Raw genomic sequence first — 16633 nt, 5'->3', positions numbered from 1 at the left:
CAGGCCAAGGCCCTGTTCTCTCTGGACGCTGGGGCCAAGGGCGCCTTAGGAACCGCCCAGGAGCTTAGGAGGAGAAGTCCTCCCCCTTGGCAGATGGGGAGTTAAAAGCCAGCGGGGGGGGGTCATGCCACTTGTCCAAGGTCACACAAAGTAATATCCACGCTGACGGTCTTGCGTCAAATCACCACTCCCTCCACGCTGACCCACGGGGCGGGGTGGCCAGGGGTGGGGCCGGAGGGCTGTCCACATGACAGAAAACAGCCACCACGGTTCTTTGCACAAACCACGGTCTGGCCAGGCCTTTTGAGACAGCCCCCCCCCCCCCCGCCCCCGAAGTCCCAGGTGAGTGAACGGCACACGCACTGCCAGTGGCAGCTCACTGGTCCGCAGGCGGCCGCAGCCGCACCCCCCCGCCCCCCCCCTACCCGTGCAAAGGGGCACACTGGTCACCCAGGGAGGGCTGTGCGTGAGGCCCAGGGACAAGTCCCTCCGCCGGTAGGAAGGAAACCACACTGCCTAAGACACCGATTCTGTTGCCATCTCAGCGGCAACTTAGGGTTGTGCTGGGAGCTGTCCGAGGTCCTGATATTTCCCCGTGAGCCTCAAACCAGAAAATATTTGAACGTTTTCCTAGGGGCAAAGGGGCAAACAATGCGTGTTGTTAGTTCAGAAACAGCAATAAAAAAAAGCAAGACAGGGCGTAGTTAAAAAGGCACACGACCGTAAAACCCTTCCGGTATAGGTCGAGTTAAACAATATAAATCGTTTGCCGATCTTGTGACACGAGGCCGGCCCCAGCTTTGGTTCTGGCCCCACGGAGCCCTTCGCCGGCGCTGTAAAGAGGACACCCGCCCACCTGCTGTTTGCTGCTTTCTAAGGGAACGGGTTTGAGGATCCGGGAACCCCACTGTCAGCATGGCAAAGCCCCAAGCGACGGTCGAACATTCGCCCTAAGCTGTTTCTGTGTTGTTGTTGCTGTGGTTCCGTGTCAGCCCGAGTGGCGCTGTGCTCAGTGCTCCATGGCGGGGACCGGGGTCTCGGGCAGTTTGGAGGAAAAGGGCAGAGTTTGGTCTGGAGCTGGGTCTGTGAGCTCCGCAGCCCCAGTGTCCTTTGCTGCAGCAGGCTCCCAGTCGTGAGTTCCCGAGCTCGGGTACCAGGGCCATAGTGAGGCCAGGCCCACGCTCCTGTCTGCCCTACTATGCTCTGCCCAGGGCACTTGCTGCCGGGGGGTGACGCCCAGAAAGGCAGGAGGTGGGGGCAGAGCCCCCTCCCTTTCTCCCCAGAGGCCCCTCCCTCCCGTGCAACGTCACATCCTCGCAGAAAGCCTCCCCGGGAGGTGTAACGGCATTTTTGTGTCTTGGATCTTTTAGGGGAAAGAAGGTCCTCCCGGCCCCGCAGGCCCGCCTGGGTTCCCCGGAGTCCCCGTAAGTGCCACCAAAGGTGGGGGGAATCTGGGTTCTCTGCCGCTACCCAGATCAGCAGGTGACAGTGCCTGTCACCATCGTGGTGGCAGGCATGGCCCCTGGGGGTGGGTGGGTGGGTGTGTCTCTAGGGCATGAGGGGAAAAATAGCCCGTAAATAGAATTAACTTTTCAGTGCGGGGCGTCTCAGCATTGTTCTCTTATGTGTGTACTTGTTGTTTGCCTGTTTAAATAGTATTTTCACCTCTCTCCACACGTGTGTGCATGTGTGCATGTGTGTGTGTGCACCTAAAGAGAGCCCCCGCACACCCACACAGGGAGACGGGCAGAACGTGCATGCGTGTGCACACGTGGTTGAGGTGACAACTGTGACACCTTGCACATTTTCTGTTTTCCATGCTGCTGTCACGTGGTCGGAAGTTCTCCCCCCACTCTGTCCAGTGAACACCCCGTCCTGTGCGCACCCCCATGCTCCTGTCACCTCGCACACCTCGCACACCTTGCGGCTGGTTGTCAGATCAGCGATGGCCTGGCTTGCACACAGAGAGCCTTTCTGATTCCTGGGTGACGGTCCCCAGAAGTGCGGTTCGCCCATCCCAGTTCCGTCACGTCTGAGGGTCTCCACACAAGCTGCACGGCCACTGTCCCCCGACGTTGCTTAGGGCTGGTCACCTCCACAGCCTCCCCCTGCGGCAGGGCCCTCCTCCGTGTCAGTGGGAAGGCTGGTCCAGAGAGGCCGGGGGCCCCTGCTGAGAGTGAGGCCTCATGCAAGGCTCCGGCCTGGCCTGGGCCTGTGTCCAGGGCCCCACTGGCCACAGACCTCGGCCTGCCCCCAAGGTGCATTCTCACATTCCAGCCTCACTGGCTCACTTCTGGCTCCCAGGACATCTGGCATCTCCCCCTCTCGTGCCACAGGGCCTTTGTGAGTGCATTTCTGCTTGCCCAGGAAGCCCTCTCGTCGCCCCTGGGGAGCGGCGGGGGCCTTGGGCCTTCCCAGCCCCTCATGGGCTCCAGGGCCTGTGCAGAGGGCTGTCCTGTGTGCCGTGCAGCCTCCTCCTCATCTTCCTCAGCATCCGCCTCTCCCCTCCTACCACCTCGGTCAACCCAGGCCCCAGATACGAGGCCCTGTCACCCCACGTCCAACCTCACGGACGTGTCCTGAGCTGTCTTTTCTAGACCGACAGTGATGATGATGATAAAGGAACCACTGCAATGCCCTGCTTTTTCATTCCATGCCAGATGCTGCGGGCCGGCACCCAAGCCAGAACCTGGGGGTCGGGGAGGAACCAGGGCACCCACCCTGTTCTGCCGGGTGAACCGCCTCTGTGTGCGGCTGGAGCCGCGCGTGTCCTCCCCTCCCCCGTGGGGCCTTCGGACACGTCACGCATTCGAGTTTCTCTTGCAGGGAGCGGAAGGCAAGGAGGGCCGAGATGGGAAGCCCGGTCCCCCCGGAGAGCCGGTGAGAGATCCTGAATTCCTACCATTCCCGGGCCAGGGTAGCGCCCCCTCGGGAACAGCCGTGCCGCACCCCGGGGGGGCTGCTCGGCCCCGGGCACCAGGGGAGGCATTTTCTGTGCCAGCGTGCCTGCCGGGTAGACGCCATCATCTCCACTGCGCAGCTGAGGATGCTGGGTCCCGGGGCAGGAGGTGGTGGGCCCGGAGCCATGGGAACTGGACGGAATCACAGCCTGGGCGCTGGCCCCGTCTGTCTGTCCTCTGCGTGTTTTTAACTGCCCCAGGCAGCCTCGATCCGAGTGACGGGGGAGTGGGGGCCCTGGGGTTCAGGAGTGCAGAGAGCTGGGATCGAACTGCAGTGCGGTGTGCTGTCCTGAGGGGCTGGTGCGATGGCACAGCATCCCTGAGGCTGTTGGTCCGCAGGGTCTCTCCATGGAAGGCCTTTTCCAGAAAGGCCCGCGCCAGGCACGGGGCACAGACCGGTCTAGGACCGGGCCTGCTCTGGGTGAGCTGGTGCATGGGGCTGCAGGCTGGTCTCCTGGCCCCGGGCGGGACTCGGGGACTCTCACTCCTGGGTTCACTGATCAGTTCATTCTGGGACATCAGCCTGTGGCCATCCTGACATTTGTCACTCCAAGTTGCTCCAAGGGCCTGGGCCCAGGAACAGGGGGCCTCGGGGACCCCCTAAGAGCAGACTGCAGATGAGGGTTTGGAGGCCAGCGGTGTGTTGGGGGTGACCCCAGGGAGCACAGAGGGCGGAGGAAGGGAAATGAGGAAGGGAAAGCCCCTGACTGCAGGCCAGGCAGCGAGTCCGTCCAGCAGGCAGCCGGCTCGGCCCTGCTGGGCGCCCGAGAGGACCCGTGAGACAGGCCTGCAGCTGGGCGTGCACCCCGGCCGGGGCGAGTGAGCCCGCACTGCCCAGCAGTGCGCTGCAGCCTGTTCTGACGGGGGGTTCTCCCGGAGCCCTGGTTCCGTGCCCTGGGCTAACACACCTCACAGTCTGCACACAGGGGCCGTCTGTGCATGGCCTTCCGTCCGGCAGGAGCCGTGTGTCCGACAGAGGACAGGCGCCCTCCCGTGTGAGCAAGGGCGGGGCCGGGCGGCAGATAGAGGCGGCAGGTGGTCCCTCTGTAGTTTGACTTACTCAGTTTCTATACTTTGGGGACACGGATGGATAGGTAGACAGTGGATGGATGGATGGATGGTGGATGGACAATTGGATGGGTGGATGCACAGACAGATGGTTAGGTGGCAGCCTTTTGAGTTGCCGGCTGCGTCACCTTCATGAGGAGTGACTGGAACAATAATTATAATTCAGAATGAGGTACGGAGGCCCCGGAGCCAAGAGGCCTGGCTCAGCGCCCCTGCCGGCCGGCCGACCGGGAGCAGATCAGCCACCCTCTCTGGGTCGGGGGGGAGAGCGGCCCCCCTCCCTCACCCGCCACGGCGAGGAGTCAGTGATGTGATCACACGAGCGTTCACCTGCACCTGGCGTGTGGAGAACCCTCCACGGTGGCTGGCTGGCTGCATTTTTCTGCTGCTAACTTGGGCCAGAAATAGGGTGGCCGCTCTGCCTGACTAGGGGCCAGGCCGGGCCCCTCTTCCCACGGATGGTCACAGACACCTGAGAGGCAGGACTGTCCTGAGTGTGCACCTGAGGGGCAGATCCAGGAAGGGAAAGGCCACCCTGAGATCACGCGGCTGGGCTTAGACGAACGACACCGACCGAAAACCGGCCTGGGAGCCGAGCTTGGTGCCCACCCTCCTTCTCTCTGCAAGGTTTTCTCCGAGTCCAGCTGCGCTTCTTTCTCCCTCCTCCCTGCACCAGTGGGCCCCCTCTGACCCTCGTGGTTACCCGCTGTGCCAGGCAGGGGCCACTCTGGGGAAACGGGCGCACCCCCAGCTACTCGGAGGGCGGGGCCAGGCCACTGCGCAGCCCCCGGCAGACCTGGCGGCTCACCCACGGTCCTGCCCCTCCGCGCCCCAGCCCCTCTGACCACTTTGGACGTTAGTGCCCGTCGCTCCCTGGCTTCTGTGTGTGGCCGGTTCTCCCCAGGGCAGCACGGAGCTGCTGGCAGCGCAGGAGGCTGAGCAGCAGAGGGGTCCCCGCAGCTTCTGTGCAGTGCCCAGAAGGTGGGGTGGGGGCAGCTGGGGGACTGCAGGGCCAGGTCAGGCGGGAGCTGCTGGGGTGAGCAGAGCGGCCTTCCGGGGTCCGACGCAGCCGGGGTTCGGGCTGGCCTGCCCTTCGTCACCTCGGCCGAGCCTCTGGGAGCCTCGGGGCCCCGTCTGTGAGGTGTGGTAGTCACCAGCTGCCTTGAGTGGTTTCGTGGGCAGGAATGGAGTCATTTGCAGCGAGGGTGTGGACGTAATTTCTCAGCCAGCCCAGAGCACGTCTGAGAAGGCAAAGGGGTCCGGGGACTCGTCACCGTGGAGATGACACTCTGTAACCAGCCCGCCCCAGGGAGACCGGGATGTAGCCCGCCGGGGGCCAGGGTGGGGACTCGTGTGGGTAACAGCGGAGCATGGAGCCAGGGGATGGGCCGACAGGGGACAGTGATGGGCCTGTGGGGACGTGGGGGCCCAGGCAGGCAGGAATACACAGGACGGTCCTCGAGATGCCAACCTCACGCCCTTCTTTTCCTCCTTACTCCCAGGGCAAGGCCGGAGAGCCGGGGCTGCCAGGACCCGAGGGTGCCCGAGGCCCCCCCGTAAGTGCCCTGTGCGTGTGTGTGGGTGTGTGCATGTGCGTGGGTGAATGTGTGTATGTGTGAATGTGTGCATATGGATGTACGTGTGTGCATGCGTGTGCATGGGTGTATGCATGTGCATGCATGTGCACCCCTGGTGGAATAAAGCCATCGGCCATGTGGCTGACAGGGTGCGTGGAGATGACCCCCACTGCCCGACCCCGGGGTCCAGAGTTCCTCTCCTTTGAGACTTCGGGGTTCCAACGTGACAAATTCGGTTCTTTCAGAGTCCACGGCTGTGGAAGTTACTTCCCAAATTGCCACCACCGTGATGAGGTCACTGACCCGCGTTTTCCTTTGTCCTCGTCCTATTCGTTGTCGTTTTAATGGGCTTCCTCCGATGAGAGAACCTAAACAGGAGTCGGCTTTAGTTTTGAACATTTTCACAGCTGAGAGCTTTTTACCAGCTGAAAAAGTAACCCTTTTCTTGTTGCAAAACAGTAACGATGATGATGGTAATACTTAGAAAAATACCAAAAATAATTCGATAGAGGAGAAAATCTCATTACTTGTAATTCTACCACACACAGAGGAAGAGCTTGATTAAAATTTTAGGGTATTTTTTCTGGTCTTTTCTTCTGTGCATGAGTTACAACATTTACATATCCAAACCTAGTTGTCAAACTATTAATGATGTAAGTAAGGCATTTTTCTATAAAGATGAACTCAATCTATGTATTTTGGGGTTGTTGAGTTTCTTGTGGGTTTTTTTTTTTTTTTGCTAAATGCTTTACTCCATAATTTTAAAATTGTTTACACAATTTCTTAAATTTGTTTTTTGGGGAAATATGATTTTTAATGAAAATTAAAATCTTTTAAAATTCAGTTATCCGGCAAGGAAGTCAAAATGCTAGTTCTCTTTCCTTAGTGTGTTTTTTCTGTAAACAAAAACAAAAACAAAAACAAAAAACAACCAATAACTCACCTGGCTTTTATTTAATAGCCAGGGCACCCCCTGCAGCCCCGCCCATGCTGCGGGCTGAGCCGGGGGGAAGGGCCTCGCCCCCGGTCAGCAGGAGTCAAGGACACTTCTGGGACACGGCCGGTGCTGGGCACACAGCAGGGCCCCGCACCTCGCAGCCTGTCCGTCTGGGTGAGGGGGAGTCAGGGTCTGGCTGGACCCCCTCCCCTGACCAGCCCCCCACCCCCAGCCAGGTGCCTGCCCCTGCCCCATGCCAGCCTGCTCTGCGGTAGAATAACCGTGTTCTCCTTCTCCTAGGGCTTCAAGGGACACACGGGCGATTCTGGCGCGCCCGGACCCCGGGTAAGTGGCTGTCCGGCCCTGGAGGTTGTCCCAGCTTCCAGACACTGGGCGCTGGGCCCTGTAGGCCGGTGCGGTGCCTGGTCACCCGAGAGAAGCCGGAAGCGGCACTGCCCTCCTGCTCCAGTGGCCCCGGGCATTTCTCCCGGGGCCGGGGGCAGACTCTGGCTTACAACCGATTGGACCACATCAGCCTGGAGTCCCGTGCGGTCACAGGCTGAGCTGTGCACCCGAGGCCAGAGGACAGGGCGACTCTCCCCGGGCCCAGAGCTCAGCGGCCTGCTTTCCTGTCCCATAGCTCCCTCCCTCTCTTCCCAATGCCCTGAGCGGCAGGTAGCTGGGTCCCTGGGGCGGAGCCCTGCCATGTCCTGGGTAAGGTGAGGAAGGGGGGTGCAGGAAGGTCACATGGGTCAGCGGGAGAGGAGGCAGAACTTCTGGCAGGTGTGTGCGCCCCTGCAGCTGGTGTCCCAGCAGCTCAGAGAGGTGCATGTGACCAGGCCCACACTGGCCTCGGGGTCCCGCAGACCCTGGTGGGGGGCCTGGACTCCGTGGGCGCTTTCTGGCGGGCCTGCTCCTGGGTCCTCCCCCTGCTCTGATGCTCAGAGACGCTGGTTGAGGCAGCTGGAGTTCCGGGCCTTCCTCTCTAACCGCAGGTATTTTGTTTCTGCTTTTCTCACCTAGGGAGAGCCTGGTGCCATGGGGCCCCCCGGCCGGGAGGGGTCTCCGGGAAAAGATGTAAGTCTGGGGCCTGGGAAGCGTCTTAGAAGAAATCCGGTCCATTGCCACGTCATTCCTCAGCAGCAGGATCCATTTTATTAAACTTGGATACTGTGTGGGGTCCCCTGCACGCAGCTAAGAGCAGCTGCCTGGGCCCCCAAGGGCGCCTCAGACCCCCATGGGCAGTCTGAAAATCCTGGCATGGCCACCCCACCCCCTTGTGCTTACAGAAGGGGGGCTGCCAGGCACCCCCCGGCCAGCAGGGCAGGGCAGGGCAGGGTGCCGCTGGGACAGGACCCCAGGACGCCAGGTAGGGGGCAGCGCGCCCTTCCCTCCTGGTCACCGTCCGACTCTTTACGCCTGCCATCCCTTCTCTGGAGTGCCCCAGACCCTGCTCTCTGTGGGAGCTTCCGTGTCCACCCGCGGAAGTCCACGCGAGGTGGCGGTGGTGAACCGCCACTGCTTTGTCCCCGAGGAGGCACTGCACACGTGGGGGACATTGTTGCCACTGTGGGGACTGCGGCGGGGACAGGTCCGGGTGACAGCCCAGTGGACGGGAGCAGACAGGCACCCAGGAGCGCTTGCCTTCCCTGGGGGCTCCCCCAAGTCGGGGTGGCGCTCCTGTAGCCCCCGGGGGACCGGAGGGAGCCCTGAGTGAGCCAGCGAGCGGATGGGTGTGTTCGCTCGCTCACGAGCTCACTCAGCCGCACGAGATGGGCTGGCCGTGGCGGCCGTGGCGGCAGTGGCAGTCAACGAGGAAACGTGTTGGACACGGTGTGTGGCCCCTTTAAGGGGAGACGCGGTGAACTCTGGCCCACGTTGGACCGAGCCGCCGAGGCCTACCTGCAGTGACCCCGCGATAACTGGACTCTGTCTCTGTTCCAGGGCGACGCTGGACCCGCAGGGCCACAGGGCCCCCAGGGACTGAGGGGCCTGCCGGTGAGTTTGGCTTGGAGACCCTGTTTGGGCAGGGCCTGGGACCGTGGTGACGGTGGCGTGTGGCCGGCTTGTCCTGGTGGCCCTCTGTGTTGTAGAAGCGTCAGTGTGACTCAGCAGTCCCTGCCTGAAGCCCCCTACTGGCCCCCCACCCCCGGGGCTCTTTCCTGGAATCATCTACGCACGCGGCAGGGGCCTAGGCCCCCTGGGGCGTGCATTCCCAGGGGTGCTACCCCCCAAGGGGCACACGTTGGTTCTTGGGGTGCCCAAGACTCTTTGTAGATCAAACACACATGCACCCAGACTGAGACACGCGTGAGGTGTGGCTGTGACGTCGGTGCTCCACAGGGGCCCCTCGGGAAGGGGTGTGGCGGCACCGAGACAGCCCCAGGCCCGCAGTGGCACCCCTGTGCCCCTTCTGTCCTGGCGTCGGGGTCTGCGTCCAGGGTCCGGGGTTACATTGTCTGGGCTCAGTGCCTGCCCCCTCTTCCGCCTCATGTGGGCTGGGTGAGGTCCTTCCCCTCTCCCGGGCCTCAGCTTCCTCACCTGTCAACCGGGCAAGGTGGTCAGAATCCAGCAAGTCCATCCAGGGAAGAGAATGGACAGCGGCCAGGGCCCGCAGTGAGGGCCCAGGAGCCCCATGCCGTCTGGTCCGGAGGAGGGTGGTCCCCTGGCTCTGTTCCCCTCCCGGGCTGTGGAGTGGCACTCAACGGCCCCCAATGCATGCAGGTGCTTTTGGGGGCACAGACGAGGCTGAGGGAGGGTTGTGTTGGGAACAGTGGATGCCCCAGGACAGGTGTAGGAGGTGCCGGATGCTGGCGCCAGGCCCCGGGGAGGCCGGGAAGGGCCTCCCAGGCCCCCTGCAGGAGGCGGGGCTTGGCCCCGACGGCCTGGGTCCCCGAAGGCAGTCTCGTGGTTTTCTGACTTGTCCCCATCCACGCGGAGAGACGTCGTAGAGAATCTGTAACCAACAGTCAATGGCTGGCGTTCACTGAATAAGAATTTTCTTGAATGCCATAAAGCGGGGTCCAGCTTTTCTCCAGGGACCTCATTCTCACCAGCTGGTGTGGGAGTGCTACCCGGGCTTCCCCAACTGGGCAGACGGCCGCTGCTCAGCACTCACGCCCGAGCCCTGCCCACACCCCGGGCGGTGGCGGGCGCTGTTGCTGCCATGCTCACAGAGGAGAGACTCGGGCTCGGGGAGGCCGGGGGCCTTGCCTGAGCCCACGCAGCCGCCGAGGGGTGGGCGGAGCCCGGATCTGGGCTCAGGCCTGTTCAGCTCACCTCTGAAGCTTCATCCAGCACCTTCCCGGGCCTGTGTTTTCGATATCTCCTCCTCGAAACGGTCACCGGGCCGGAGTTTGGAGTCCAGAGCCATTGAGGGGGTGCTGTGTGCGGCCTCGGGTCCTGGCAGCCACAGATCCTGAGGGGCTCCCGAGGCCTGGGCTCCTGAGAAGTGGCCTGAGGCCCAGGAGGGAGCCAGGTCTCGGCCCCAGCCAGACGGACTCCGGCGCACAGGTGACAGGCGGCAGCCCAGAGCCGCCCCTCCTGTCCGCGCCGCTGTGCCGGCCCTGAGCGAGCGCGTCTTGGCCCTTATCCCCCTGCAGACGGAGAGGACCAGGGGGAGGAGGAGGGGAGGTAAAATTAGCGCAGGGATGAGCTGAGGCGCGTATTTTTAGAGGCGCACAGATGGGTCGGTGGGCGGGCGGAGGGAGGGGCAGGGAGGAGGGGCGCACCACCGTCCCTGGAAGGGGCGGGTGGGGGCGGCCCCGCAGGCGGGCCGGCTCTGCGCTTCCTGCTGCCTCGGTTTCCTCATCTGCGCCACGGGGGGGGGGGAAGACAGCAGCAGGATGTGGTTCTGGTGGGATCTGGTGAGGTGAGGCAGATGCACCCCCCGATCACATGTGCCCTCGTGAGGCCGTCTCTATGACCCCTGACGGACAGGCCGCGTCCTCACCGAGGCCGGGGTAGCGCGAGGTGGGTGCTGTGTCGGCTGCGTTGGAAGCGCCCCTTCCCTTTTGGGCGGTGGCGTCGCATTTCTGTGCACGACAGTGTTTGCCTCTGCTGTGTGTGGCGGGCTGCTGCACGTGGGCCTGGCGTGCAGGAAGGGCCCGGGTGGGGTTGGCTTCTCCTCCCCATAATGTGTTTCCAGGCAGCCGGCACGTCTGAATGCACGCCTCTCCGACTGCAGGGCATCCGCGTCCTTGGGTGGAAGGACCCGTGGGGAGCGGGCTCCGTGTGTTCCCGGGAGCACTCCTGGCAGAGCGCCCCCTGCAGGTCTGGCTCTGTGCTCCGTGCTCTGTGCTCCGTGCTGGGCGCAGGGGGAGACGAGGCCCTGGCTGTGCCTGTGGGCTGCTCCCGGTGGCGGCAGGGACAAGGGCCAGGCAGAGCCTGGGGAGCAGAGGACAGGATCCACCCCGCCTGGCCTGGCGAGGCTGAGCTTCCAGGCTTAATAGGGATTCGTCTGATCCTCAAGTTTGGGGAATGTGGAGCCAAGAGCCTTGTTGGACGTTCTGGCTTCCGTGCTCCCAGGAAGCTTGCTGGCTAAGCGTCTGTACCAAATCACAAAGGTTCACAGGACTCCCCCCGCCCCCCACCCCAGTCAGCGCATACAGGGGTGGAAGGGTCGGTCCCGGAGTCTGGAGTGAACGGGCCTTGTGTTTTGTGTTGGGCGGTGGCAGGACCCTGGACAGGCCACACCCCCACCCCGTCCCCCATGTCTCAGCATCTGTATCTGCTTTGTGGGGACGTATGGCACCCTTGGGTGGGGCAGGCCCAGACCGGTGTGCAGCCATGCCCCCCGGGCAGCGGGGGCTGGCACCGCTGGGACAGAGCGGTCAGCGCCGGCCACTTGCTCTGCTCCTCGAGGCGGCACCTGCGCGGAAGGACGAGGGGGCCAGCGTGGTCAGTCCTGCCTGCGTGTGCTGCCCGGCCGCCCACCACGGGGCGGGGGAGGCTTTTACATGTGCACGGACTGACTCAGTCGATTCACAGCGACTCAGTCATGAATTCCCTGTTATGAGCTCCTTGCACGAGCGTCTGTGGGTAACGAAGCAGCTTACTGAGAGCCCTGGGGGGCCGGTTACTGCTCTGGGTGTGAGGTCAGCCCCCTGCCCCCCATCCGGCAGCCTCTCCCTGCCACCATCCTGCGCCCTGACACCCGGGCACAGGGGCCCTGCAGTGTGACCGCTTCTGTCTCTTCTGCCAGGGTAAGAGTGGACCGCCCGGATCTGCTGGGGAGCCCGGCCCCCCAGGAAACCCCGTGAGTACCCGCCCCCACTACGGGACAGGTCAGGGCATGGGGCCCGTGTCACAGATGCTCGCTCGCTCGGGTCTCCCTCCCCAGAGGCAGAGATGGGAAAACAGGGGCCCGTGGGCAGACGTGGGCTGTGGAGGCGGGAGGAGGCAGGAAGGACCTCATTTACAGTTCAAGGTAAACGCACTCACTCGGGTGGCTCTCTGTGGGCTGCAACCCAGCGCACCCTGAGGGACAAACCTGTTAGAGGCTGTTTACAAACGAGTCATGAGGTTGCCCCGCCGGTGTTGGGGGTCTTCAGAAGGTGAGCAGGTGGGGTCAGACAGCAGGGTTTGCGGGCAGCCCAGCGTGGGAGTGGCTGCCACACAGCTTTGGCTGAAGGGTCCTCCTGCCGGTAGGAGTGGGGGCGGGGAGGGCAAAAGGAAGGACACATGGGAGAAGGAAGGGGGACTGTGTGGTCAGTGACGTCCCGGACACTGGATAAGGATTCGGGGTTCGGGGTTCAGGTCTGGCAGAGGGGAGACGTGCTGGGGAAGACGGGTGTTGGGTGGATTCTGGGCGTAGCGCACTCAGGGCCTGTCTGGGAGTCTCCGCCCAGCCCAGCCTCCTGCACTTGAATTTGCCCACATGGGCAGCCCCGTTCAGAACCCCATCCTCAGGGTACGGTGGTGAGTCACGCAGCACTTTCACTGGGCGACACGCAGACCCTAACTGTTGTCCCCCTGGAAATTGGGGTGACCGGTCCATCCTGGTTTGCCGGGAAACTCCCCAGCTTTAGCACTGAAGATCCTGCACCCTGGGAACTCATCATTCCCAGGCACACGGGGCCCCATCTTCCCGGGGGCCCAGGACAGCTGCCCTGAAGGGGTCTAGCTCTGTGGGGAAGGCAGTGGCCTCCTCCCGGAGCCCTGCTGCGGGGCTTGTTGCTGCTGGTGCGACACAGCGGGCGGGGTGGGGGGGTGGGGGTTGGGTCGTGAGGCTGGCGCTCACGCCCCTGGCAGTGGGGCCCGCCAGAGCTGACTCACACACGGTGGCTTCCCGGAAAGGTTGGAACTGGAAGATTCCCAAAAGCTTCTCCCAAGGAGTGATGCCTCCGGGGCACGCGCTCAGCGTCCTGTTGGGAAGACGCCTGGAGCCTCACGGCAGGGCGCCTGGGGCCACACACGGATGCATCAGGGCGCTGTGCTGAACGGGGGTCCGGCAGAAGCAACGCCTGCGTGAGGGCGGTGGGTGGGGCAGTGACACCGGTGTGATGATTTGCAGCTTTAATTTGAACGTCTCACCTAAAACGTCACACGGTGTGCTGGAGTGTGCTATGGTCATGGTACAGAATGGCATGCTTATGCTTTTGTAATGGAAGATTTTGTAACAAAAAAAGGGGTGTTATTTGCGCTGGACCCTGTATTTTGTCCCATTTTATCTCTGTTTCTTTGAATGGAAAGGCCATTGTTTACAGAGACACTGCCCATCTGGGTCCCCAGCCAGTGACAGCACCGTGGGGACCCCCTGTGCCCCACATCTCTCCCTGCCCCCTGCCCCTCCCTCCCAGGAAAGCACCGTGTCCTCTGTCTTGCTGACGTCTCCAGCCTCCAGAGAGCGGAGGGGTCACAGGCCTCCTGAGTCTGCCTGAGCCGGCCCTGACCTTGGAGGGTTAACCTGGTTCTCCCTCTGCAGGGCCCGAAGGGGAACAAAGGAGAGAACGGCAGCCCCGGACTCCCTGGCTTCCTGGGTCCCCGGGGGCCTCCGGTGAGCAGGGAACCCCGACGGGGCCGAGGTGCGGGGCTCTGGGGGGTGGGTTCCCGTTCAGGACGTGCCCTCCACTGCCCGTGGTCTGTTCTGAGCGCTTTATGAGCGTTAACACATTCAAATCTCGTGGCATCCCTCTGAGGCCGGTGCGGCTGCTGTTCCCATTTCACAGAGGAGGACACTGAGGCACAGGTGGCTTAAGGGTGGTGTAAGGAGGTTGTCCAAGTCACAGATCCAGTACGGGGAGGAGACAAGACTTGAACTTGGGAAGGAGGCCGACTCCAGAGCCCAGAGTCTTCCTGGTGTCTTAGTTCACTCACTGAGCTTCCTCCTCGGAGGGGTCTCCTCCCTGCCACAGCTGGACGGTTCCTACAGCGGGCACCCCGGGAGCCCTGTGAGGGGCCCACAGCCCCGACCCAGGGGCCCCGCCCCACTTGGAACTTCCCCTTTGTCTGTGCCTATGCCGCACAGGCAGCCCTGCTCGGGGTGTCCTCCGTGTGGGCCGGGCCACCGGTTGTCATCTCTGCTGGAGTGTGGCTTGGCTGGAGATGTGGTTTGAAACGTCCTGTCACCGGCCATGTGCCGATGCCGCCGAGCTAACCGTGCCATGTTCTGTCCCGCAGGGAGAGCCCGGGGAGAAGGGAGTGCCAGGCAAGGAGGCAAGTATCTTCTCCCGTGGGCGACCCCATCCTGCGGGAGAGGCAGGGCCAGCTGCGTGGCGTGGCGGTGGGCGGGGGGTGACAGTGGGTTCCTATGGGGCCCTGGGCTTAGCCGAGCTCCCCCCACACGTGCTTTAGTGATTTCTGAACAAAGTCCACATTTTAAATCTGCAAGGGGCCCCCAGATTCTGCAGCCAGGGCAGGGCCGCCGCCTTGATGTGGCACCTGACTCACCCGTCCCTCTGGGTCCAGTCCAGCTCAGCCCTGCCCAGCTCACTGCATCTCCACCCCGGGGACCCTCTTCCGGTCGGTCACCCTCTCCCACCGGGACGAGTGCAGGCGCCTCCACTCTGGCTTCCTTGTGTCCAGCCCTGCCCTCCACTGTCCCCCTCCACCCAGCGGTCAGATGATTCTGGGGTTCCGGAACATGCAGGAGAGCACGTCACTCCCAGCTGTCCCCTGAGCTCGGTCCCCAGGGCGCTGACGGCAGACGGAGCCCAGGGTGCCCCCGTCCTGCCTGCCCCACCTCAGGGTCGGAGCCCCAGTCCCTCCGGCCGTTTAGTTCTGAAATGCGTCGAGTTCTTCACCAGCGGCATCCGTGCGCTGGGCACGCGTTTCCGAGAGCCCTTGCCTGGCGCCTTGGCCGACCCCCCCTTGGCCACGGCAAGCAGAGGAGACACCCCCGCAGTGCTGCGCCCGGTCACTGTGCTCTGTGGGCCACAGCCCAGGTCCACGACCTGTGACAGAGTGTGAGTGAGAGAGTGGGTGGGTGCTGGGGAGACACCCAGGACTGTGAGGTCAGGGGAGATCATCCTGGCCGCCCCACAGCCCGCACACGGCCTTGGAGTGAGGAAGACTGTGCCGCTCTGCCCGTTTGGGCACTTTCTTAACTGGACAAGGGTGTGGGGACTTCCTGAAGCCGGTCAGAGGGCCCCATGTGTGGGGGGGGGGCGTCTGCCCCTCCCCAGCCTTGCTTCCTGCTCACAGGGACACCGCTCCCTCCCTGACCCGCCCCTGCTCCCCCTGCTCACCGCCAGCCCCCTCGGCCCCCCGGCTGCCCTCCGAGGCGCCTTCTTGGTGTCCCCGTGCCCTGTGGCTGCAGCGCAGGCTCTGAGCAGGCACCCAGCTCTCCCCTGACCCCACTCCATTTCCAGGGGATCCCCTGCCTCCTGCTGCCCGGTCACCCTGTGTCCCCTGTTCCCACCTCCCAGATACAGGGACAGTGTCCTTGCTGGTTGCCCCAGCATTGCAGAGACTTGGTGGCTGAGACAACAGACATTGATTTTGCAGAGTCCTAGGGTCTGGGAAGAGGGTGGTGGATTGGATTCGGCCCCCCATAATGACACTAGCCGGCCCCTGAGTCTCCAGGCCCACTCTCCCTAATCCCATTATGGGGGACCCACCCTTACAACCTCACCTACCCCCAGTCACCCCCAAAGACTCCCCACCTCCTCACACCATCACAGGTGACCTGGCGGGGGCACCGACGTGAGTCCGTAACAGACGGGGAGTGTGCTACAGGCAAAGGACCCCATGCCCCCTGTGTTGAGAGCCACAGGTGCTACCCATGGCGGAGGGACGGGAGAGGGTCACCCAGAGTGGCAGGGCAGGGACAGCTATGGAGGACCAACTCGTGCAGGGTCCCCAGGGTGCTAAGGAGAGGGGCTTGCCCCGGGAAGGGGGCAGGAGGGCTTGGCAGGGGGTCGAGCATGGGCTGGGGCGGGGGTTTGGGAGGGTGGGAGAGTGGAGGGGGTGGACCCCGCCCGGCCTGCAGTGTCCGGACGAGTGGGAGCCCCCGGAGGAGGGCCCTGGCCCTCAGCACTCGGCTCGGGCAGGACCGAGAGGCGAAGGCGCCCCCGCCAATGGGACGGCCCTGGGGGGTGACCGCCCTGTCTGTCTTGCGTTTTACTGCAGGGCGCCCCCGGGAAGCCCGGAGAAGCAGGACCCAAAGGAGAGAGGGTGAGTGGGAGCACAGTCGTGGGCGTGGGGCCTTTGCAGGGCGGCGAGGGTATCGGCCCGAGATGCTTCGTGCACAGGCCGGCCCGGAGAGCCACCGACTGCCCCTGCGGGGACCCCCGGAACCCCGGAGCTGCGGGACAGCAGGCCCTCCACGCTGGTGGTGGTCTTCTGGTTCTCTCCTCCCCCCGCCCCACCCCCGCCGCACTGGCTGTTATTTGGAGAAGTGGCATCGCGGGTCGCAGCCAAGGCAGGCGGCCTGAGACTCTGACGGCCCCCTCCCCCGTGTGCCGGCGCCCGAGTGGCGCCAGGCCCGGGTCCTGCAGTGCCAGTCTGCCTGCAGCCAGCTTTGTCACGGGGGGCGACAAGGGAACAGATTTTTCCATAATGAATCGCTTTGGCGTTACGCTCAGAAAGCCTTTCTTTACATGTCACTCCTCCAAAAAAAAAACAACAGAGGGAAATCATTTACTTCTGCA

General features: G+C 63.3%; 1 protein-coding gene across 1 annotated transcript in view; it reads left to right on the top strand.

The window, feature by feature from the left end:
• The window catches only part of LOC114514439 (collagen alpha-1(XXII) chain-like), a 63611-nt gene that overhangs the window by 38875 nt on the left and 8103 nt on the right, over window positions 1-16633 (top strand). The window contains exons 17-26 of the mRNA XM_036031681.1: window positions 1371-1424; window positions 2827-2880; window positions 5531-5584; window positions 6843-6887; window positions 7566-7619; window positions 8487-8540; window positions 11746-11799; window positions 13468-13539; window positions 14163-14198; window positions 16113-16157. Of these exons, the coding sequence (XP_035887574.1) occupies window positions 1371-1424; window positions 2827-2880; window positions 5531-5584; window positions 6843-6887; window positions 7566-7619; window positions 8487-8540; window positions 11746-11799; window positions 13468-13539; window positions 14163-14198; window positions 16113-16157 (522 nt within the window). The remainder of the gene's footprint in view (window positions 1-1370; window positions 1425-2826; window positions 2881-5530; window positions 5585-6842; window positions 6888-7565; window positions 7620-8486; window positions 8541-11745; window positions 11800-13467; window positions 13540-14162; window positions 14199-16112; window positions 16158-16633) is intronic.

This window comes from Phyllostomus discolor, chromosome 7 (assembly GCF_004126475.2).
Source record: "Phyllostomus discolor isolate MPI-MPIP mPhyDis1 chromosome 7, mPhyDis1.pri.v3, whole genome shotgun sequence".
NCBI classification, from domain to species: Eukaryota; Metazoa; Chordata; class Mammalia; order Chiroptera; family Phyllostomidae; genus Phyllostomus; species Phyllostomus discolor.
The sequence above is the reverse complement of the archived record's forward strand: the minus strand, read 5'-3'. Positions and strand labels throughout refer to the sequence as shown.